The sequence below is a fragment of the Pteronotus mesoamericanus genome, unplaced genomic scaffold (assembly GCF_021234165.1).
Source record: "Pteronotus mesoamericanus isolate MK-2021 breed Mesoamerican mustached bat unplaced genomic scaffold, CSHL_Meso_final scaffold_21, whole genome shotgun sequence".
NCBI lineage: Eukaryota > Metazoa > Chordata > Mammalia > Chiroptera > Mormoopidae > Pteronotus > Pteronotus mesoamericanus.
The window spans coordinates 24451945-24477569 of NW_026555310.1; the positions used below are offsets into that span (position 1 = coordinate 24451945).

Sequence of the window (25625 nt, forward strand, 5' to 3'; positions counted from 1 at the left end):
ATCTAATTGTGGATGACTTATTCTCAAAACATTAAGTCAAGGTCCATGTTATATTTTTCCAAAATTCTATTCCTCAGTACTTTTGCTTTTGGGATGCTTCATACTGATAATGCTAAGTAAATATATTTAATAAAGTTTCTTGTTCTTTGCCTCAAATGGTAGACATCAGCCAACATCCAGATGTACATTTGGAAACTTTCACATTCAGAAGATGAATTTCAATGAGTATTCAGTATAAGATTGCATTACTGAAGTGTTTCTTCTTGCTCCCTGGATATACTGTCAAAACCATATGTTAGGGGTAGAAGAAGCAGTCTAGTCATTGAGTGTTGCCAATCTTTAGATACTCTTAGAAACACAGAGAGGAAATAAAATGGCAATACATCTTATTAAACATTTTATTCTTTCTTTCTTGTTTAGAAGAACTATGCAGTAACAGCAGAGAAATATTTAATTTCTTGGAGTCATACTATATTTTCAGGTTTGGTCTTCAAACAATTTCAGGATAATAGCTACTGTGGTTTCGATCAAATAAGTATTTTCAGTTGCCATACTTGAGGACAAATTTTTCTCATTGTTTTAAAAACTTCCTGAATAAAGACATGAGGAAGATGTTTTTAAATTTACTATTCCATGGAAATGTTACTAAAAGTTTATTTACCTGGGTTTTATTAAAATAAGAAAGTTGTCAAGTATTAGTATAGATTAATTATAGTCATTTATTCCCTAATGGAAATTGAAGGATATGTATATATCAGGGATTTGCTTTCTATTTGAGTATTACGGCCTATATATATATAGATATAATATATTTTAATAAGCAGAATATTCATTATTATTTTTTCTAACATCTAAATCATTCAGATCAAAATTGTTTATCATACTCAAACCCTATATGATTTTTAAAAATCAGTATTTAATCAACATATTAATATTATTCCAAATATTAAAATTACTTATTACAAAATTTTATTTTTTAAAAATTGTGATCAGTACTAATAGGCTTTATTATAGGTAAGTTTACTTGGTTTTCCCAGGATTTTCTTGATGCCAAAACTGAAAATCTCATGTCCTGGGAACTCCTTAAATCCTGGGAAAACTGAGATGAGTGGTTGGTACCCTAGTCACAGTAAATTAAATACATGTTGTCATTAATACACAAAATACAAAATAGAACCAAGAATAAGACTGTCAATATGACTTATAAAATTTTCAATTCACTACAGAGGGACCAAAATTGATTTGATTATTCTGGTTAGGAGAGTACAGTGCTTGTACAAAGTCTGATTAAAGGAGAAAAAGTAAGTTCTGCTTGATGTAGGTTATTACAATGACCAAAATTTACCTTTGTAAGCTACTTACTTCTGTAAAAATTCTTCATAGCCACATAAACTTAGAAGACAATCTTTGTGGAATAACTGGTCATTTGCACAAAAATGTAGAATTTCTGCAATTAGGTCTTTGACAAGACAATTAGCTAAAAACAAAGGTGAATAAAAAAAGTTAATAAAAACTTATCATATATTGGCTAGGAAAAAGTTTTTGAGCACAAAAAATTATATGTACATTATGAGCTATTGTAATGGTCTAGTTCCACTAAGAGAAATTAAAATGAAATGCATCTCACTTACTAGTTTTGTTAGATTTGGAGATATTTTAGAAAAATATTGTTTGTATTTTCTTTGATTAGTCTGCCTTCATATTACATAATAGAGCTAGATATTGTATTCCTGATGTTGAAATCTTTGGTACATTGTAACTATGCATAAAAAATATTCTACTATGGTTACACTTAGGGATTTCAGAGATGCCAAAGAGATTACATAATAAGTGATAAATGCAAGCCAGAAGTCTAAACTGAACCTGTCAATTCCAAAGGCTCTGCTTTTAATGATTCTAACTCTCCTGAGCTAATTCTTCTTCCTTTCCCAAGTAGGAGTCACCCAAGTTTCAGCCTTGGGCAACATTATAATAATCTTAATGAACATGTGGTTTCTTTCTCCACCTTCTCTGGAACTCAAAGTGTAAGCATACTAAAATGTAAAGGGCTTTGTCTCTTCTCATATTTATATTCCATAGTCTCCTCCCTAAGCTTTTACATGCAAATGCCATTTAATAGTGGCCACAACCATGCTGACTTGGTACAGTATGTGTCTATGAAATACTTTCCTAATTATAAATGATAAATAATATGGAGTTCATACCTTATCATAAATGATACTAGTTGAAAATTATTTATAATCTATACATTTCTATGTATATCTATATCTATAACTGTATCATCTATATCTATCTATCTATATCTACCTAATCTATATTTTTCTATGTCATGTCCATGCTTTGAATTTGACCTTAGGGTCTCAATCAATGTAAGCTAAGTGCCATAGGGTATATTGATGCCCTTTAGCCAGTGAGAAATTGAGCAGCATATTGTGGACACTCAATTGCATTTCTCTGAGTACCATTTTGTTAGCAGTTATGTATTTAGTTTAGTGTGGATTTTACTGACACAGCTTTAAGTTTGTAAGGAAAGGTTTCTGATACAAACTGGCTAACAAAAAGTAGCACAAATATATGCTGGACCTGCCACATGGAAAAAAAAAAAGGAAGAATACAATGATAGATTTTAAAATGTAGATTTTTATGTAGATCAAGGCATTATTAAAGATATAGTTGGATAAACAAGTGGTAAAGATCTCAGAGAATTATGGATTGTGGAAATACTTGTACAAGAAGAGAGTATCTTAAACACCTTACTGCTTGGAAATGTTGCCTGAAATAGTATGAATTGAAGTTGAAAAAATTATGGCCACAGGAAAAATCATGTCTGTAAGAGCTTTGACAAGTAGGGGAGAGCTTTGCCAGTATATGATCCAGGAAAACATCTTCAACTCACCGGTTCACTTTAATTAACTTGACTTTCCTGCTTCCAGGACTGCATCCCCTCTGCTCTATGGGACATCCATGAATTCATCACTTCACCACAATCATCTTTTCATGTACATCAAAGACTTCATCATCCAATTTCTACCTATTATTCCTCTCCTGTTTTTTGCTTTGATATCTCTTACTACCTGATTCATATTACTCTTTGGATGTTTCATTATTACTTCAAGTTTGGCATGTCTAGACTTGAATTACCACCTTTCTCTTTGAAGCCAACCATTAACAATGTGAGTTAAATTTCTCATCCTCACTGTAAGCCAATAAGTACTGTGGCTTTTTTAAAGTAGATTTTATACCTGTACCTTCATTTTGGCAGCTAACATAATTCTTTTCTCAATTTTTTATAGTCTCCCATCCCATGCAATTCTCCTCAATTTGTTGACCATATATAGAAGGCTAAGGCCCATTTGAGATTCTTTAATTATAGTACTCTGCACCTTAAATCTAACTTCTTATGCATCCTTCTCTATTCCTTTACATCACTTTTGAGATGTTAAGTATCACTGCTTTTTACAAAATCTTACTCTTCAATGTTATTTTTCTTATACTGGCCTCTAGTTCCATCAGTTGAAGTCCCCCTCTTTTATATATTCAATATCCCCCTGTTAAAGTTAAAATAAGTTGAAGTCCCCCTCTTTTATATATTCAATATCCCCCTGTTAAAGATGAAATAAGTGAAGTCATTTCAAATAGAGTTTGAAATGCTATTCTGTAGGAACTGCTTTGCATATCTTGCTTCTTGAAACTCTGAATTGTGTGGACTGAGCCAGACCTTTGAACTGGACTAAAATCAAGGTTGTTTTACAAAGAGTTTTTGGTAATGCCAATAGAATAGTAGACTTTCTGATGATAACGGACTCTCTGACAATAGAATCAGCAGCCAATCATGTATAGCTAAAGAATAACTGAGGTTTACAGTACCAGTGGAAATTTTTTCTTCTTTTTCATATTTCTTTCCTTTCTTCATAAAACCCCTTTCCTTCACTCTGCAATCAGGACTCTATTTGGGTTTCTGTCTGACTGCCCTTCCTAACTCACATTTCTTTGATCACAAATAGACACTGTCATTTCTCCACTGTTGTTGCTTTTGAATTTTAAGTTACTATCCCACTCTAAATTGTTTTTGTCCTTCCTAAAAATTGTTCTGTTTCTATTTAATCAATAAAATCGTCTCTTGTCTATTCCATTCACTTAATGTCCCTATTTATTTATTTATTTACCATCCTATTACTGCCAATCTTCTTTAAAGAATAGATAACTTCTGCAAACAGTTTTCAATGACCCTTTAATCTTTACAAACTGACTTCTACTTCCAACACTTTGGAGATTAGGTGACCTCCTAACAACAGTTCCATCCGTGCATGATCTAAATCTAGAAAGTAGTGAAAGGAAAGATACTGGCTCTAGAAGGACTTTGGAGTTGTAAATAAGGACATGGGAATCAATCTCATTGAAGTGATAGATAAAGATTGTGGAACAGAGAATTGCTTGTTCAAAATATGTGGTCCTCTAGAAGGATTCCACTTCCTGGATTTTGGGAAAACAGGGTTCTCCTTTGATGAAAACTCCTTACCCATGCCCTTCTCTTTTCTATCTAAATTTTATTATTCTTTAAGTTTCTAGCAAAAGCTCCCATCTTTTATCAAAGTCATTCTTGATACTGTGGACAGAAAGGGGCCACATACTAAACCTGACGCACTCAGGGGAGGCCAGCAAGCTCAGGGGTAAAAAGCTCAGACCACATAGAATGGTCTGAACATAAAAATTCTTAAGTAAAAGTAGGTCATAGTGGGCAGTCATGCCCTAGGCCTGTAGCCTCCTTAACAATGATCAACCTTTACCTTAAATGGACCTATTGTCTTTTTGCATCTAAACTAACATATCTTTAAAATATCAGTGTAATCTCCTTTTCAGATCCCTCAGGGCACACCCACCACACCAGAGAGAGACCACAGAACCCCTCGTTGCAGCCTTGTTCCCCGAATACCATCTTTATGTGCTGTAAATGTTAATTATTAATTACCCTGTACCTGTCAATGTAAAAGAAGTACAAGTCTCTCCATTTATTATGTATCTAATCTCAGAGTTTTCCCTGCTTTGCTTTCTCCTGCCCCCTTAATCTATCATCAGTGGATTTAATGCAACTTTTTTAATGTCTTCTGCTTTGATTCTAATGTATAAAATAAGCTGCAAAACTGCCATTCTCAGGAGCATTTTCTCAATCCGTTGAGATGCTTGCTTCCCTGCAATTGTCATCAGTTTGGTTGAAATAAACTCATAAAAATTCTCTACATGTTTGGATGGTCTTATGTTGACAGCACACTATTCAGATTTTGTTCTCTGTAGAATCTCTTTATATTACTAGTCAAATACTAATATAAAGTTGTGAAAGGATACAGCTGAAGGGTTCAGAACAGTTGTCTCCAAGATGTGCCAGTTTCGGACATGAATTATTTTGAGCTGAAGGTAATCAAACGTGGGGTCATGAGAAACTTTTATTTCTTAAAGAATTTCAATTTGGGCCTTGTCCATACTAACAGTTAAATTTGGACCAGATATAACTTTTAATTACCTAGGTATGGGGCAGAGCAAGCATATATTTACTGATCCTCTGCTTGTTTTATTGTCCTATGAATGACTTTCCTCTCTTCTGAAGCCCCAATGTGCCTTACCTCACCCTTAGCTCAGAGTATCATATATACTTCTTTTTAACTTTCTGTCTCTGAAACTATCATGTATGTGGGGTCTTTGACTCTCTCATGTGTTTGGGAGTCTCATATGTATGAATGTCATTAAATTCAGTCACCTTCTGTTCTTAATCTTTTCACATTGATTTAATTATTAGACCAGCCAAAAGAAACTACATGTGTAGAGGAAATTTTCTTCCTCTCCCACAGAGTTTTGGCACCAAGATTATTTTAAAGTGAAAACACTTGAAAATTATTTGACCTCGGTTTATCTGACTAAAACAGAGACTCCCGAAAATACAGCCATCATTCTTTGTTCTGAGCTAGTTTTCTGCAAATTCTAGGAAGGAGACAGAATGCCTACCATAAGCATGAAAAAAACAACATAACTCTCCATTCTGTTCTATTAAAGCTCTAAAGCACCTCCACAAAATGTACCCCCCCCCCACACACTTCTATATTAAGTTGGTGTAAAAACTTCTACCTCTGGGTATTTAGCGGGTATCTTATTACTGAGGAGCTTCTGTGCATGTGTAAAAAGACTTGTTAATTTGTCTACTGTCAACTAAATCACAGCACCAGCGTCCCTTCAAATATAAATAGGAAGAGGAAAAATTTTCCTTCCAACACTGGTATATGCTACTCTGTATGTTTTAATGAAAGTGTTCTTTCTCCTCTAATTCTTCATCCTTCCTCTCTACTTCATCCTTTCCTCCCACTTCTTCCCCTTACAGATACTTTTAATATCTTTGAAGATGGAGACATCCTCTTTACCACTCTGCATCTCTAACACTAAACACAATGACCTAAGCAGTTTATTGTAACTTCTCATAAAAGTAAAAAAAAAAAAAAAACAGACTCTGGCTTGCCAAATTCAACAGAGGAATATCTGGAGAGTGGGAGAGAGATGTTGGAAAGTAAATATTGTAAATTGGAAGAACAGAAGTGGTTTCCCTAGTTCACAATTACTTTCTCTTGTGCAGCAACTGAAGCCAACATGACCCAAGCCATTCAGACTGGATCAAGTGGCAGAACAATTGATCTTGGCTGTGCAATCAGAATCCTGCTTTTAGAAATTTGGAATTAGATCCAACAGAGAAATTGAAATTTCTTTAGGTAACTGGCCAAATTGCATTTAAATTTGAGACGTTGGCTTTTCATATGTTCTGGAAAAGCAAGGGAAATGAGTCAGCAGAACGCAAAAGAAACGTGAGAAGCAATTATGCAGAGAGGAGATGTGGCGAGAAGCATAAAGTAATTTTGGACATTCTTGTTTATCTGTGCCTTAAGTATATCCCCAAATTTTTGCTGAATCCCAATTTTTAAATTGTGTAAGAAGCCCCTATATTATTTTAAAATGTTAACTTTTTTTCTGCCTAAGCCAGCAAGAGTTGGTTTTTGTTAGTTTCCAACCAGACGGTCCTATTAAAATTCCAACATATTACTATATTTGTACTCACCTGTACTGAGAGCTTGGACTAGGATAATAAAATAGCAAAATAATAATAATAATAATCAATGAGAAAATATTTACTGGGTCATTATTTGTCAAGAATCAATAGTTGATATGTAGAAACTTATTTAGGAGCCACTAAATTTTGTTCAAAAAAACTAATATTATTTTGGAAAACAGTTGACTATAACTATGAAATAAAATATTAAACAACTTTAAGGACAGTCTAAAACTTTAGAGAAATAAGAATTATCTAGTAAATTTAATGAAATACAGATCCCTGGGATCCATTCCCAGAGACTTTGAGTCAATTAGATTCAGTGATTATGCTGGACTATACAGCACTAACATAGTTCTATGTATCAATGCCTATTCTACCTCACAATTTATTTATATTTTAATGAAATAGTTGTTTCTAATGCATTTTCATTTATATATACAGTCTTTATCTAGAATCTTTGAAATTTGTTCTTTGTTTTTAATATACTAAAAGCTTTGTATACTTGTCATTATTTTATAGCAAGAAAATAAGGTGTCCTCGGTTGAGCTATGTGAAGAGTTCTTCAAAACAATAGCTAAATGAATGTTAAAATGTTTCCTGCTGTTTTTCTTTTCACTTCAGGGCAATATGAGCTACTAATACTACTTTTAAAATTTTCATCAGTGGACTCAAGGCAATGCAGCCTGTACCAGCTCTATGTAGATTTTTATGTTTATTTGCAAGGTTGCTTACCATGTGGCATAAAATGAAGTTGTGTTGAGTTATCAATCAAAATATTGATACTAAACTTAGTATTAGAATAGAGTTGATATGGAAACGCTGTAGTCGTGCTCCAGATCTTCCCCGAGTTGGAACTAATGTCAGCTGCATGGTATGATTCTCTGATTCTGAAAAATATATGTGAGAATAATACTTAGGACAAGATTATAAGAAACTGCATGCCGGATTTGCTACAGAAGATTTAAAATGTGAAAACAGTCAGCAGCTCGTTTGTGGCACCGTGCTCTCAGGTAGGCCAGGCTGGTAAAGATTACACCACCAAAAACAACTGTAAAGGACTGTTCTTTAAGCTTGTCAAGGAGCACCGCATTTGAAACAATTAAGAATACATTGTCATTCATACAACATAAAAATCACTCTGTACAATGATTACTTGCTTTATTGACATTGCTTTGGCAGCCCGGTCTCTTCCCCTTAGTTTTTGTTCAGGCCTAAATTTTTGAAGGTGAATGGGTCATTCATCTTAGTGTGAGAATTTTGGTAAATAAATTTTGTCAGTTTGGTAAATACCATTTTGGCTGTCCATTTTCCTTAACATTTTGGATTTTACACATCTTTGGAGTTTACATTAAAAAAATGAGCTCAAAACTCAATTTATACATTTGGAACAATTATTTTTTTTTGCTGAAATGAGCTAGAGGATTGCAAAATAGTTTCTCCTTGGAGTCAGAAGCCTTGAGTTTAATCCTGGCTCTTCCATTTAGTCCTTTTATAGTTAGAGGCAAGTTATTTGACTAGTTTCTTTGCACAACTGAGGATATTTATAGCTATAGTAGTCCTCACGTAACCACGGTTTTGCTTTCTCTGTTTCAGTTACCTGAGTCAAACATGGGCTGACTAAGGAAAAGCTAGAGAGTGACTTGGTGCTTCAGTGGGAGTGCCTGGAGAGACTTTTTTAAAAAGGAGCTGAGGCGAGCTACACAGGGATCCTGTGAGCAGCTGCCCTGCCCGCAAGGGTAAAGGATTGAGGGTGTAGTTTGCTTCCACTGAGTGCGGCTGGGTAGAGAGATCAGAAAGGTGCACAGCCAGGGGATGTCTTGGCCCAGCCCGGAGCAGCTGGCAGGGCAGAGGCTGTGCAGAGTAGAGAGTTTGGGTCTCGGTTTACTACGAGGGCAGTGGGCTAGGAATTGAGATTTGAGCACTTGAGATTATTTACACCCAGACAGAGCCCCTTTCCCTGGTGGGAGATCAAACCTCCAGGAAAGGAAGGACACATCCAGCCCCTACCTCCTGCAGGATCATCTGCAAGCACCACCACCAAGGAAGCTCTGCAAAACAGGCAGCCTCAAGAACCCCCTGTGGGATGCATATCCATAAGAGAGAGGAGGGAAGAGAAATATATAAAGCGCCCATTTTTGAACTGCTCTCATGGAGACAAAATGCCCTGGTTCTTTGGGCCTTATTTCACGGAGGCCAGCAAACCAGGGAGGTCAGAAATCAGTGCAGCAACAGAGAATCAGGGCCCTGCCAAGCCTTAGCTTGCACACAGAGCTGCCATTAGCACCAAGCAAGAAAGAGCTGACCCTGTTACACAGATTGGTTCCTCTGTTGAAACAGACAGCTAATTCATCAGAACCTATACATTATTGGAAATAAGCTGGGACAGACCAAGACTGGTGGTGCAGGAGCACAGGGAGTACACCCACAATTTTTCCAGAAGACTGAACAGTGGCCCCCAGGTAAGACCCAGGGGTCCTACCATCCTAATTATCACAGATGGCCCCTCTAGGGGCAGGTGAAGGTAACACAGGCAGTGCTGCCAGAAGTTGGATGACCTACCTCCGACCTTGAGCTGATAAAAAGACAAAGGTGGATCCGGAAAGAGAAGACAGAAGGCAAACACCAAACTCTGCTGAGGTAAATTCCACTGTGTTCTTCAGAATTTGCGTTATTTTTTTCTTTCACGTAGCCTTGCAATGGGGTACAGCCAGGCCCTATTACTCCCACAACAATGTATTTTGTAATGGGGTCCAGAGATTGGGGTGTCCAAGAAAAATATATTCTCCCCACCCCAGGGCAAGCCGCCATGGGGGATGGGAGCCTTGAGCAGGGCCATTGAGAGTCATTTTGCATGTCAATAACAGGATAGCTTTATTCCTCATATGCAAAGAGGGTTATTTTGCATATCACCAAAGCTACTCAGGAAGGTTTAAAAGACTTTATACAGAATGTAACTGGGAGAGAAAGAAAAGAGACAGGGGTCTGCAGGAGAGACAGGGACACAGACTCTGGGAAACAGTGTGAAGACCACGTGGGAAGAAAGAGGGGAGAAAGGACTCTTGCTAGCGGGCCAGGAGAAGGTGCCACATGGTTATGGATTAAGAGCTGGAGATCGCGGCGATGCAGCGGATGGTGCTGAGAACCGCAAGAGGCCTGCCTAGCCCCGGACTTCTGTTCTTTTTCTTCTGAAGGACAGGTACCCCTGACCGGCCTGACTGGCCTAACTGGGCAAAAGCGGGGAAGGCGGGACGGTGTGTGTGCTGGTGATTGTTTTGAAGGGATTTTGAGGTTTAAGGGTGACATTTAGCCATTAATCAAACCTGTATAACTTCTGAATAAATAGTTCCTTTTCCTTTTCACCAAAGTCTGCCATTCAGAGGCATAATTCCAATGGCGGCGGGCAAAGAACCCACAACCGAGGGGTCTCAGGGAAGGAGGGTGTCATTATTTTGGTAATAGCTATCTGGGAACCCCCCACCACGGGTCCTTTTGTTCGGTAACAGCCTTTTAATATTTCCTCTTTTGCTTCAATTGTATCCCAACTAGTTCATATTATTTGTCTTTTATTTTTTATTCTTTTATTTAGATTTATATTATTTTTATTTCATTGTTATTTCAAACCTCACATTGCACCTTTCCATTGTCTTATTCCATTTTGCCTTCTTCCTGCCCTTTCTTATTTTCATTGTTAATTTTATTTTTCCGCCACACTACCTTGTTCCTATTTTTTACTCTTTTTCTATTTCTCGTTCCTCCAATCTCTCAAAAGCATTTTTCCTTCCTTTAGTGAGGTTGCATTCATATTCTCCTTCTTATAATATTCTTATTTTCTTTCCACCATTATAAATTGTGGCTTGCTTGGTGTGGATATTATGGTTATTGGTATTCTTAATTTTATTCCTATTTCTTCACTGTTTTTTTAATTTCAAATTTCATAGGTTACTCACCCCCTGTTTTACTCTATTTAGCCCTCCTCCTGCCCTTTCTTATGTGAGTTTGCAATTTTATTTTTCCCCTTTCTTAGTCTGGATTCTATTCCTTACTCTTATTATTTCTCCTCACCCTATCCTTTCAAAATCATTTTCTTTACTGTGGACATCTCATATTCTCTTTTTTTCTTTTGTATAAGATTGTTATTTCGTTTCTGCTTTTATTCATGTTTGTTCAGCTGTCATTGTTATAGACCCTGTTGTGGTTTTTCTGAAATTTTGTTCCTGTTGTTTCACTACTTTTTGACTTTTATTTCAAACCTCATATTATGTTCTTCCCTTTTCTGGCTCCACTTTACCATTGCCTTTCCCTATTTTACTTATGTTTTAAATTTTATTTTCTCCCATTTTTCACCTCGTTTCTATTCCTTACTCTTACATTTTCCCTCCCTCACAAGAACAAGAGGAACAACAACAAACAAAGCCCAGAGCAACTAGAAGGATAGAAATTAATAGATCAGGGCAGAATCAAATGATATAGAGACTAAAAGAACAATTCAAAGGATCAATAAAACCAGGAACTGGTTCTTTGAAAAGATAAACAAAATTGATAAAACTTTAACCAGACTCATCAAGAAAAAATGAGAGAGGACCCAAATAAATAAAATCAGAAACAGGAGAAGTTACAACTGATACCACAGAAATACAAAGGACTGTAAGAAATTATTATAAATAATTATATGCCAAGAAACTGGACAACCTGGGTGAAATGGACAAATTTCTAGAAACATACAATTTTCCCAAACTGAATCAAGAAGAAGCAGAAAGCCTGAATAGACTGAAAACAACTAGTGAAATGGAAGCAGTAATCAAAAAACTCCTGGCACACAAAAGCCCTGGACCAGATGGCTTCACAGTTGAATTATACCAAATATATAAGGAAGAACAAACTCTTATCCTTTTCAAACTATTCCAAAAAATTCAAGAAGACTCCCAAACTGGTTTTATGAGGCCAGTATCATCCTAATATCAAAACCAGGTAAAGACACAACAAAGAAAGAAAACTACAGGCCAATATCTCTGATGAACATAGACGCTAAAATCCTCAAGAAAATACTGGCAATCGGGATGCAGAAATACATTAAAAAGATCATGCATCATGATCGAGTTGGATTCATTCTAGGGTTGCAAGGATGGTACAATACTCACAAATCAATAAATATAGTATACCACATAAACAAAATGAAGGACAAAAATCCCATGATCATATCAATAGATGCTGAAAAAGCATTTGATAAAACCCAGCACCCATTTATGATAAAAACACTCAGCAAAATGGGAACAGAAAGATCATACTTCAACATAATAAAAGCCATATACGAGAAAACTGCAGTGAATGTTATACACAACAGGCAAAAATTAAAAGCTTTCCCCTTAAGATCAGGAACAAGACAGGGGTGTCTGCTTTCAACACTCTTACTCAACAGAGCACTGGAAATTCTAGCCACAGCAACTGGACAAGAAAAAGAAATAAAATAAAATTGGGAAGGAGAAAGTAAAACTGACATTGTTTGCAGATGACTTGATTGTATACATAGAAAACCCCATGGTCTCCAATAAAATAGTACTTGACCTAATAAGTGAATCTGGCAAAATAGTGGCGTACAGAGTCAACATTCAGAAATTGATGGCATTTTTGTACAGCAACAGTGAAATGTCAGAAAGAGAAACTAGGAAAAAATCCCATTTGCTATAGTAGCAAGAAAACTAAGACACCTAGGAATAAATTTAACCAAGGAAGTAAAAGATCTGTACTCAGAAAACCATAGAACACTGAAGAAAGAAATTAAGAAAGATAGAACTAACTGGAAGCATATACCTTATTCATGGTTGTAAGAATTAACATCATTAAAATGTTTACACTACCCAAAGCAATCTATAGATTCAATGCAATTCCTATTGAAACACCAATGGCATATATCATAGATCTAAAACAGATATGTCAAATTTGGCCAAATTTTATATAGAACCAAAAAAGATCCAAAATAGCCTCAGAAATCTTGAGAAAGAAAAAGAAAGTAGGAGGGCTCACAATACCTGATATCAAACTATACTAAAAGACCACAGAAATCAAAGCAGTCTAGTCTGGTCCTGGCCTAAGAACAGACGCATAGATCAATGGAACAGAAGAGAAAATCCAGAAATAAACCCAAGTCTCTACAAAAAACAGTATGGAATTTCCTTGAAAAGCTAAAAATGGAATGGTCTTTTGACCCAGTGATCTCATAGCTGGGACTATTCCCTAACAATTCTGAATCATCAATTCAAAAGAATTTATGCACCCCTATGTTCAGAGCAGTGTTATTTACAATAGCCAAGTACTGGAAACAGCTTAAGTGTCCACCAGTAGATGAGTGGAACAAAAAACTGTGGTACATTTACACAAAGGAATACTACACAGCAAAAAGAAGGAAGGAGCTCCTACCTTCTGCAACAGCATGGATGGAACTGGAGAATACTATGCTAGGTGAAATATGCTAGTCAGTGAAAGACAAATACCATGTGGTCTCAGCTGTAAGAGGAATCTAATGAACAAAATAAATTAACAAGTGAAATAGAACCACAGGCATGGAAACATGAAACAGACTGAATGTATCCAGAGGGGAAGGGGATAATGGTGGAAAGAAGGGGAAGTAACCAGACAAAGAATATGTATGAATGACCCATGGACGTGGACAACGGTGTGGGAATTGACTGTGGGAGGGGGTGGGGGTGGGGTAGGCAGAGGAGGGAAAAGGGGGAAAATTTTGGGACAATTGTGAAATAATAAAAATTAAAAATTATTTAAAATTTAAAAACATCTTTATTAATCTATAAACTGTGTAGTATTGGAAAAAAAAAGAAAGGCACTCTCATCATTCTAAATAGTATATCCCAGCTAAGAAGGATAAATCTATGCTAATTTGGGACAGAGCCATATGAGTCAGTCAGTCACGTCATTAAATAAGAAATTAATTCACTGCAACTTAAACTACCAACAAATAGCAAAGGCAAGCCTGAAATTATGAAACACTCAACTTTAATTACATTTGCAAAAGAAAAAAATATTTGACTAGAAGCAAAGAAAACAATATCAGAGTTTGATTAATGGACAAATTTTTCACAAATTTATACTTTTCACTGTTAAAGATTATAGACATTTTATATGCCAAATTAATCAGTTCAATAATGTTAAAATAGACAAATTTATACAGGTACATAAATTTCAAAATTTAATAAAATAACAACACTTACTTTTTTACTTTGTCGCAAAAGGAGGCCAGACTTACACTACTGCCTTGAGGTACTTCAATTAGTTGAATTGAACAATCTATGGGCTTAAAATAAAATTTTTAAAATTAATTTAGTTTGGTGTGGTAAAAAGATGAATTCAGTTCCATAGTTTTTATTGGTTTTAAAGGTGTATTCTGTTTTTATTTTTCTAGATTTTTAATGAAGCAATACATATATAAAATTGCTTAAATTTAAATATATAATTTAAACTTTGAGAAAGGTATACAGCAGCTGTATCAATATTCCAATCAAAATATGGAATATTTTCATCAGTTTAGAAAGTTCCCCCACTTCTTTTGTCAATCTGTACAATTTATTTGTTAACTACAGTTATTCAGAGTTCTAGCACCATAGATTAGGTGTTTTTTTTGTTTTGTTTTGTTTCTGGCTTCTTTCAATTAAATGACATTTATTTTTAAATTTATTTATGTTATCACACATATCAATAGTTCATCTTTTTTATTGTTGGTTAGTAGTATATTAGTGCATGAATATTCCACAATATGTTTATCTATCATCTTGTCAGACATGTGGGTTGTTTTGTGGTACTGTAAACTATAAATTTTTTATATGCAAATATTTGTATGGACATGTGTCTTATTTTTTGTGAATGAATCCATAAATGGCTAATTCAGAGGGTGAGTGCATGATTAACTTTAAAGGAAATCATTTTTGTTTTATGTGTTTTGAATCTATGATTAGGTACATGTACATCTGAATTTATTATCTTTCTGATTGACCCTTCTATTATTATGAAATGGCACTTTCTTTAATAATATTCTTCATTGAACTGTATGTTTCTAATATTAATAACTACATCAACTTTCTTTTGCTGGTTGAGTCTTTTTATTTCTTTTACTTTCAACCTGTTTGTCCCTGTGTTTCTTGAGTTTGTCTTTTGTACAGAGTAGTAAAGTCTTTATATTAGTTTGATGATTTCTCCCTTTTATTTGGAATGCTTACCTTACTCATATTTAGAACACTTATGGATATTTTTGGATTTAAGATGACCATGATGATATTTGTTTCTTCTATTTTATTTTGTCCTTCCATTTCTTCCCTGCCTTTTTGATCATTCAATACTTTCCCTTCCCTCAATGATTGATATCCTATACTGCTTATGTTCACTGCCTGAAATCATTTGCTTCATGTATTTTGTCTAACTTTATAGTTGTTTTCAGTTGTGAAGGAAAGTTTAGTACTTGTTATATTGTCATGATCAATAGTAGATGTTCCTAAAATTCATTGACTTTCAGTTCAAATCAGTTGAGGTGCTACCTCCTTCTGCAAGTGTCTCAGACAGAATTAGCTGGGGTTTTTTTCCTGTGAATTCACCCTTTCTGTTATTTTGCTCTTACCTTTCTTTGCTTGCAAATTAATTTGAGTAATATCCTATCCTGAAATCAGGTATCATGTATTTTCTTCTTTGCATTTGTTATTCCTTATTTATCATGAACATTTTAAGAATACAGTAAATTGTTGAATAAATGGAGAATCATTTTACCTCATCCTGTAAATTACAGCTGCAATAATATTTTTTCTCTGTTCTATTTACTTCATTTCACTTGTGTCAACACTCAGCAAAAGCAGAGAAAAGTTCAAATATTATACAAGAAAATCTATAGTTAGTAAAATGATTGGGAAACTACTAATGAAACCACTAGGATGAATTACACATTGATTACTTAATTTCCTACCCTTGGAATGATCCCAATGGAGCCTGCCTGCCAACAGTATAATTTAGGAGCCTGTGAGTAAAGGGATATTTCTCCTACTAATAATAATCAAAAGTTTTAATTCATGATAATGTGACTCAGAATCTAAATGTAATGAAATTTATGTGTTTCTGTGTATGCATAAAAACACAAGATGGTAGAAAATACTATCATTGAAACCTCCAACTGTGATATTTTTATCTAATAAAAGGTAAATACTGTAACATTTTATTTATGTTTGATGAAAAGGAACTTTAAAAATTAAGTTATAAAAATTTTATTTCCCTCTTCTCAGAAAAAATCATTAATTCAGGAATATAGAATTAGTGAATAATAAATGATTGTTTTCAAATATAATACTAATGCATTTCTTTATTTAAAGTAGTTACCCTCATCACTAAATTAATCCAGAATATTATTAAATGATTCATATTTATATTTTTAACATATTTCTATTTGTCACATATCTGACATATCTGACACATACCTCTATGTTCTTTGGCCACGAACTTTCCCACAACCTGGGAGGGGAGGAACCTTTAAAGAGCCGGAAAGGGGGTTCCACAACATTTGTCCTTCTATTCCTTTTATTCCCTTCTTTTGGCATGAAGTCAGTTGAGAAGGATGGATATATAGAAGGAGTGCTACTTTCAAATCTTTTATGGTAGTTATGATTTTTATTTTCCAATTCTTTTTGTGAATTAATTTTATGCAAACTAGTGGATGGTGGAGCTGAAATATTGCATCTGTAATCATCAGCACCATGATGCTTTCCTACGGAGTTTCCCCAAGAGCTTTCTTTATTCATGTTTTGAGGATTTGGTAGCACAGAAGGCCTAAAACCAATTACTGCTGTTTCCCTAACTTGGTGACAAGAGGGTTCTGAGCTTTTAGAATTAAATTCATTTGTAGCTGTTTGCTGTGTTCCATCTGATGAATGCTTTTTGGAGTCCCAGTTTGGTGAACTGGGCACAAAAACAGTGTTTTCTTCAATTTCACTCTGATAGAGTGGAATTTTATTATTGATTTCTTCTACTAGCTGATCAAAACCCAGACTGACTTGGCCAGGAAAAATGGGTTGATTTATGGAATGCAATTCTTGGTGCTCATGCTGATCTTCATGTGATTCCCTGGGATTTAGATCTGTTTTCCAACAATATGCCATTCTTTCTTTTATATAACTGAGCAGCTTGACTCTGTTCCAAATAGCTCTTTAATGATATTATAAAAGAAGAATGGAATTTTCCTAGAAAAAACATAAGAGGAAACAAAAAGTTATTTGGTTAATTAGTAGTAAAAGCTTACAAGAAATAAATATGATGAATAAATACAAACAATTGTTTTAATGTTTCTCCTTAGCAAATTCAATAATTCCTGGAGTAATTTAAAATTTCATCAAGACTCATGGCATTAAAATCCAAGGGGAGTATTGATTTGTAAAACTCTTGTGGTAGAAAAATAAGTTCACCTCAGTTATGACTGGAGATTCATGAATCAATCTAAAGTCAATATTCCTCTTTATATTCCTTTTGTTATTAAAGATCCACTCGCCTATATCATTAATTCCCTGTGTATTTAATCATCTAAATGCATGTTATTATGCTAAAGTCTCTTTCTTATTAGCTAAACAGTGCCTTCTTTATCAGCAATTACTCCATCCCTAGACGTGGTCTTAACTTTAATCTTCCTTCCATAACCAATCATCTTGTCAGATTGTGAGAGCCTTTCCCCAAAACTTTATTAGCAATTGCAAACTTCTTGCATCACTTCCCCAAAATGACTTCCATTAGGTTCTCAGTAAGCTTCATGTCAGTAAATTCAACTGACATTTATCTGTCTCTGTTTAACTTACTTTTGCAACATTTGATTCTATTTGCCATGTTTCTTATTTTAAAGTTGATCGTTTCCCTATGCTGTCTCTTTTGACGCTATTCTCTGAGTTCTTTGCTTTTTCTCAAAAACTTCTTTGGCCTACTATTCATTTTCCACTTGACTGTTGTCAGAGATTGTACTCTCAAATATTCTCTCCTTGCCAGTTATTTTATACCTCTTGTGGTTTAAATGACCATTTATGTGTCAATGACTCTGACCTAGACCATTTTTATTATTACTCAATAGTTCCTCTTGAATTTTTTAAAGCTTTGACAAAACGTCCAAAAATTAAATTATAACTCACCCAAGAACCTGCCCTTATTCTAGTGTATTCTGTAACAGAAAATGGCCCAAACATCCACTCAATTGCTTACGCCATAACCAGGGTTTCATCTTTGAATTTTCCCTTACCTTTATTTTTTTATATTCAATAAACTGCCAGTTCTTGTAGAAAATCTTTCTCCCTTTCTCTCTCTACCACTGTCATAATCCTCGTCAAAAGTTTTCATTTCCTTGCGTGTAATGTTACATTGTCTCAGAAACTGCTTCTACATTTTCTGCAACCTGTTCTTGTGCCCTACACACATTATTAAATATTGTAATGATATATTTAAGAAACAAACCCAGTAGCTCCCCAGGAAATATCTTTTGTGTGGTTTTCTACTGTCTAAAGATAACATCTATAGTGTACAAATGTAAGATTTCTCTTCCCCATTAGCTCATTAGGTCATGTTAGTCTTTTTCACATATAACACAATATCTAGTGTTTTGCTTCATTCAGAGTTATTTGTATTTGTTGAAAAAATAGTTAATAAATTGTAAAAACTATAATTTTTAAATTTTATAAGTTATAATTTATAAGTTATAATTTATAAATTATAATTTATAAATTATAATTTATAAGTTATAACTTCAAATGGAAAAATATTTGTGTCAGTTGGATTTATTAATTTCTTTAACAATTATATGGGTGTGTTAAAGACAAAGTTTTGAAGAATAGTTATGATAATGGTTAGTTATTAAATATGATTATCAATCTGTTTTGCAATGACAATTGATTTTTTTTATATTAGTACTAAAGATTTACTTAAAATTCATGACCCTAAAGAATAAATAGGCATGACCGGTGGATTTTCTAGGGGAGGAAATGTTATTCTGGGTGCAAGATCTTTGTTTCCCCAATTTTGCTTTCCTGCCCTGGTGACCTTCTGTATCTGGACCATTGTCCTTGCTTTGCTCAATTTTAACTGCTTGGACCCTGGAAGCAGACTGCATACAGAGGTTTGAATTTTAATGCTTACAATTTACTAGGTGCTTGGATGCTACTGCCATAGTGTGAAATTTCTCCAGATTGAAACTAATAAAGAATGATATAAGAGCTAAACCTCCAAGATGGTGGCCTAGGTAAACACAGTTCACCTCCTCACACAACCACATCAAAATTATAACTGAACTATAGAACAACTGTCACTCAGAACTAGCAGAAATGGACTTGAATGGAAGTCCTGCAACTACAGAATTAAATAAGAAACCGCATCTATCCAGACTGGTATGAGGGACAGATGCAGCGATGTGGAGACATGGAATGGAGACGTTCTACACCCATGTGTAACAGTTAAAAATTGGGAGGGATATCTTGGGAGCAAGAGTTCCCACGCCCACACCAGACCCTCCAGCCCAGGGTTCCAGTGGCAGGAAGATAAGTCCCCATGGCTTCTGCTTGCAAAAACCAGTGGAGACTGAGTTGGTGGAAGAAACTTCTGGATTCTCAGGCAGTTCCTCTTAAAGAGCCTACATGAACCTACTCAGACTCACTCCTGCTGAGCTCCAGCACTGGGGCAGCAGCTTGAAAAACACCAGGGACATATACAGGGAGGAACTGAAATATTTGGCATGAGGGTGATAGTTTCTCCAAGAGACAACTATTGGAAGAGATCATTGCTCCTCTTCTGAGCCCTCCCTATACCAAACGACAAAGTGCAGAGGACAACATATTTGAGGGTCCATCAACGTGGCTCACACTGTTTGACCCACCCTGGTGATTCCCTGAGACTCTGCCCCGACCAACTTACTGGCCCATCCAAGCTTTTCCATATGAGTGATTTGTTTTGAAACATGCCTCTGATCTTCCAAATTCCTTTCAAACAAGCAGCACATGGCCTGAGTGAGCCCCTGGACCTTGCTAAGTGGCCCCAGGCCTCTTACTAGCAGTAACTGGCCTTGGTTCATAGCCTGGCCTCCATAGGGCACATATAAACCCAGCACAAGAAGCTGCCAGCAGCTAATTGCCTTATTGCTTATGCCAAGTGGCCCCAGATAAAACACAAGGGGGCACCAGAGTGCTGCTGAAGTAAGCCTTCCTCTGTGGAGTGGGCCCCTGAACAGCTGATCCTCCACAGAAGGCAGATATTGGTGGTCAGTGGCCACAGCCAGTCCTTGCAGCTGAACGGTCTGGGCAATCCCTCCCATTAACCTGCCAACAGCACTCAAGGCTCAACTACAAGAGGAAGGTGTACTCAGCCCACATGGAAGGTGCACTTCCAGTAACCACTTTGGGTGATAGAGGAGGCTACTCTACTGGACCATACAGGATACTTACTGCCAACACAGTGAGTCATAGCAGCTCTACCTAATACATGGAAACAAACCCAGAGAGGCTACCAAAATGAGGAGAAAAAGAAGCATGGCCCAAAAGAAAGAATAGAACAAAACTCCCGAAAAAGAACTCAAAAAAATGTAGTAAACAATCTTTCAGATGCAGAGTTCAAAACACTGGTTTTAAGGATGCTCAAGGAACTTATGAGGACCTCAACAACATAAAAAATGTCCAGTCAGATATGAAGGATACATTAATTGAAATAAAGAACACTTTCCAGGGAATAAACAGTAGAGTGGATGAAGCCAAGAATCAAATCAATGATTTGAAACATAAGGAACCAAAAAACAACCAATCAGAAAAACAAAAAGATAAAAGAATCCAAAAAAGTGAGGATAGTATAAAGAACGTCTGGAACAACTTCAAATGCACCAACATTTGTATCACAGGAGTGCCAGAAGGAGAAGAGAAAGAGCAAGAAATTGGAAAGCTATTTGAAAAAAAAATGAAAGAAAACTCTAATTTGGTGAAGGATATAGACATGCAAGTCTAGGAAGTACAGAGAGTCTTAAACAAGATGGATGCAGAAAGGCCCACTCCAAGACACATCATAATTAAAATGCCAAAGATTAAAGATAAAGAGAGAATCTTAAAAGCAGCAAGAGAAAAGAAGTTAGTTAACTACAGGGGAGTTCCCATAAGCTGATTTCTCAAATGAGACTTTGCAGGCCAAAAGGGATTGGCAAGAAATATTCAGTCATAAAAAGCAGGAACCTATAACCAAGAGTGCTCTACCTAGCAAAGCTATCATTTAGAATCAAAGGGCAGATAAAGAGCTTCCCAGAAAAGAGAAAACTAAAGCAGTTCATCATCACCAAACCATTATTATATGAAATGTTAAAGGGACTTATTTAAGAAAAAGTAGATCAAAACTATGAACAATAAAATGGCAAAAATACATATCTTTCAACAACTGAGTCTAAAAAACAAACTAAGCAAACAAGAATAACAGAGACAGAATCACGGATATGGAGAGCATTTTGATGGTAGCCAGGTGGGTGGGGGGTATAAGGGAATGGGTAAAGAGGTGGGAGAATTAAGAAGTACAAATAGATAGTTACATCCCTGGCTGGTGTGGCTCAGTGGACTGAGTGCCAGTCTGTGAACCAAAGGGTCGCCAGTTCAATTCCCAGTCAGGGCACATGCCTGGGTTGCAGGTCTGGTCCCTGGTAGGGGTTGCACAAGATGCAACCACACACTGATGTTTCTCTCCCTTTCTTTCTCCCTCCCTCCCTCTCTCTAAAAATAAATAAATAAAATATTTTTAAAAAATCCCTAATTTAAAAAGAAAAGCAAACACAAATAGGTAGTTACAAAATAGCCATGGAATGTAAAGTACACTATAGGAAATGGGGTTGCCAAAGAACTTATACACATGACCCATGGACATGAACAATGGTGGAGGGATTGCCTGAAGAAATGGGGGATGCTGGGTGGAGGGGGACAAAAGGGGAAAATTCAGGACAACTGTAATAGCATAATCAATAAAATACAATTTTTAAAAAGAATAAATAGATCTGTTATACTCCACTGAAGAAATTAAACTAATAGATTTGTGAATGATTTTACAAGCGATGCAAATAAATGTATGTAGAATGAAGGGTTAACCAGAAAATTGATCCATAAAATATGACTCCAAATTATCCTGATTCATGGATCACAGAGATACATTATCTAGCCAGAATTCCTTTTTTAAGACTTGCTATTTTTTAATCTTCATGTTATTAATGAAAGTGATGTTTCATTAAAGCAAATTACACTCCTTCATTTGTCTCTGTCATGGAACTAAGAATTCGTCAGCAGGTATGACTTTAACAACCACAGTTAATATCCCGTTCTTGTCTTCCTTAGACTAGTCAGCTCTGTCCGCTTAAATACAGTTAATGCATCTATTTAAAAGTGACTTTTACAGTTTTTGGTGGATTCAAAACAACGGATTGAGTTTTGAAATTATTTTTAATTTTGCAGAGCCATTTAAGAAGGTCTTTAAATAAGGTATCAGTGGTCTGATGCTGAAATTAAAGATTCCTTTAGGTTGTGCCCCCATGTTGTTGCTAATAATAATAATGATAGCTAACATTTTTGAGCACCTACTTGTGCTACTTCTCTACATACATGTACATACTTTCATGTGTTAACATATTTATTTCTCAAGTCAACCTGTGATATTATTATTACCATTTAACAAATGAGGAAGTTTAAGCACAGTAAAGTAAATCAACTTACCCGAGGTCTCAGAATTTGTGTTCATTAACTTGTTTTAAACATGGATTAAAGAGAGGTGTATGGGTGATCATGCCTTAATAATATGATATTTAGAGCATAACTGATTTTAGCTACTGAAACACAGCATTAACTCAAACTATCACTACTGAACAGAGTTGAAAACTTAAATTTTTATTAGTAACAATATTTTTTTAAGCATTTCTGGCAGCACTGAAATTTGAAATGGGTTAGAAGCCTATATAAAAAATTCTCATTATTATGAGATAAAGTAGAATGAGAAATATGTATTCATGCTGAAAATGTAATAAAAACAAAACCTCTTTCACATTCGGTTTTTCAATATTATATTTGGTGATTTAAAACAATTCTCATAATTTAAAATCTCTTTGCCATCACAGTCTAGAAACTAGAGTATTTCTTAGTTTATAAAACAAATAGAAATGTTATTTAGTTTCAGCTGGCAAATATCTACTCTGCATTATGTACTAATGCGTAAAATAATTAAAAGTCAGTTAACTTGACTTTGAGGCAGAACTGTACATACAGATTAGTAGCAATTATGACCTAATTGAGAAGGCATGGCTACCAGTCCCTGATTTAAATAAGACTATGGAACTAGAGCAAGTATGTGTGGTAAGAAGAATAATGCCCCTTACACCCAATATTCCCTTGTATTATTCCCTAGAAGCTGTGAACCTAGATTATATAGCAACAAGGGATTAAAAAATTTCAGATAGGATTAAATTTACTGATCAGCTGTTTTTAAAATAGGGAGATTATTTGAGTGAGCTCAGTATAATCACAAGGGTCCTTAAAAGTTGAAGAGGAAGCAGAAGAGCTCAGAGCGATGTGCTTTGAAAAGGACATGCAAAGGTGGAAAAAGGGAGCCATGAGCTAAGGATCGAAGCAGCCTTTAGAAGCTGGAAAGAGGAATGAAGCAGATTTTCCCCTAGAAGTCTCCAGAGATGCAGCCCTAACAACACCGTGATTTTAGCAAAAGACGCTGTATTTCTGCCCTACAGAATTGCACAATAATAAACTTGTGTCCACAGACCCAATTCTGATAGCCCTTGAAATATGACACTTGGTGGATGATTCCTAAACACAGCCTAGTGGTATTTTGGTGAGAGCCAATAGTACTTAACCTATTGTAAAACAAATCTACCTGGGAAAAATACCAAGACAATGAGAATTTTAAACTGATCAAAGCAATTGTTGTTGCTGTTTTCTTTGTCTACTGCAACTAATATATAGGTTTCCTTCCCCTAGGTGTTTCTTATTTAGTGTTCTATTAATAATGACTGCCTGAGTTAGACATTATTTTAAATAATTCATTGGATGTTTAGAGAAATCTTTTACATTAAATTTATAAATGAGTGCACCAAATAAAGAAGATTGCAATTTATCAAAGTGAGTTGGGTAAAGTTTCAAGAAGAGAAGATTCTTAAGCTAGGATAAGGAAGAACAGTAGTTTTTCAGGCAGGTATGTGGAGAGGAAGAGTAGGCCCTAGACACAAACTACAAATTTTGCAAGACAAGGAGAAAAATAAGTGATAAGATAAACAGGAGTAGGAAAAAGAGGAAATAAAGAAGATAAAAAGCAAGAAGGAATAAGATGAAGAAGGTGCTAGGAAGGTGAAGATATTGAAAGATAGTCTGCTGCAAACTACATACTAGGTAACAAGTAATATGAATGAAGAGGACTGAAATAGTCTTTAAGCTAATGGGAGAGAGGATTGCCATCAGACTTTTTGGCACCTTGTAGTAGAAGAAAATCAAGTAGTGATACATTTAAGATATTCAATGAAAGAAAATGTGAACCAAAAATATATATTAACTGACTGACTTCTAAATTAAAATTTATCAAAGTATTATGACCACATAAGAACTTAGGGAATATTGTTCTTATAGATTATTCATTAATAAACAGCTAGAGAATACACTTCAGATAATCAAATGACAGAGATATACCAACATAAAGATTCTTGGTGAGCATTAAATATATACCTATTTTCTTAGAGAACTCTGGTAGACGAGGGTTATAGGTAGCAGTTTAATACGGTTATCTACCCTGACAATGGTGATGGCAGTTCAACGTCAATCAAAGGTGGGGGAAATAAGAAGAACATGTACAAATCTTTTTGAAGACTCTCTTTATTAGTCATATAGGTGGTTGTGCTATAATTGTTATCCTCAGAATATTTTGTGTGTAATTCTGGATAGAACAAATAATTCTAGCTTCCTCAGTGCCCTTGAGAATCAGAATTCTCTATAGTACAGAATTAGGACTGAAAGTATCAGAATTTCCTCATGAGGTTTTTTTTAAAAAAAATTGTGTATTTATCTATCATCTAATCTCTCTCTCGTTTGGAAGAACCTAGAAATAATGCCCATCTCAGTAACAGTAAGTATCCCTAACATCTAGATTGTGATGTTGAAATACCACTTCCCACTAAAAGAAAGCAGGGTTACTTGAAAAAACAAAACAAAACAACTGATTTTGGGCCTAGGGCAGGTAATGTATATGATGAGCATAGCAGATTCTACTACTCTAGTTAGTAAGGAACATATCAGAGAATATAATGGTGCATTAATAGGACTTGAGAGCCAACTTGGAGAAGCTCTTGTTGGCTAGTAAGTGTAATAACTGAGATGGAGAAAAACATATCAAATAATTTTAAATACAAGAAATCAGAATGACAAGCATACACACATACAACTAATTGCCTTTGTACAAAACAGGGTTAATGAAATACGTACTCAAACATTTGTTTAATTTTTTTGCATGAAATTATCACTGGATAAAT

The 25625-nt window shown here is 35.2% G+C and overlaps 1 protein-coding gene across 1 annotated transcript in view; it reads right to left on the reverse strand.

Moving 5' to 3' along the window:
• PIK3C2G (phosphatidylinositol-4-phosphate 3-kinase catalytic subunit type 2 gamma) overlaps window positions 1-25625 on the reverse strand; it is a 272580-nt gene that overhangs the window by 227616 nt on the left and 19339 nt on the right. The window contains exons 2-5 of the mRNA XM_054591390.1: window positions 16552-17310; window positions 14311-14393; window positions 7820-7974; window positions 1363-1477 (exon numbers count right to left, since the gene is read on the reverse strand). Coding sequence (XP_054447365.1) covers window positions 1363-1477; window positions 7820-7974; window positions 14311-14393; window positions 16552-17229 — 1031 coding nt within the window. The 5' untranslated portion in view covers window positions 17230-17310. The remainder of the gene's footprint in view (window positions 1-1362; window positions 1478-7819; window positions 7975-14310; window positions 14394-16551; window positions 17311-25625) is intronic.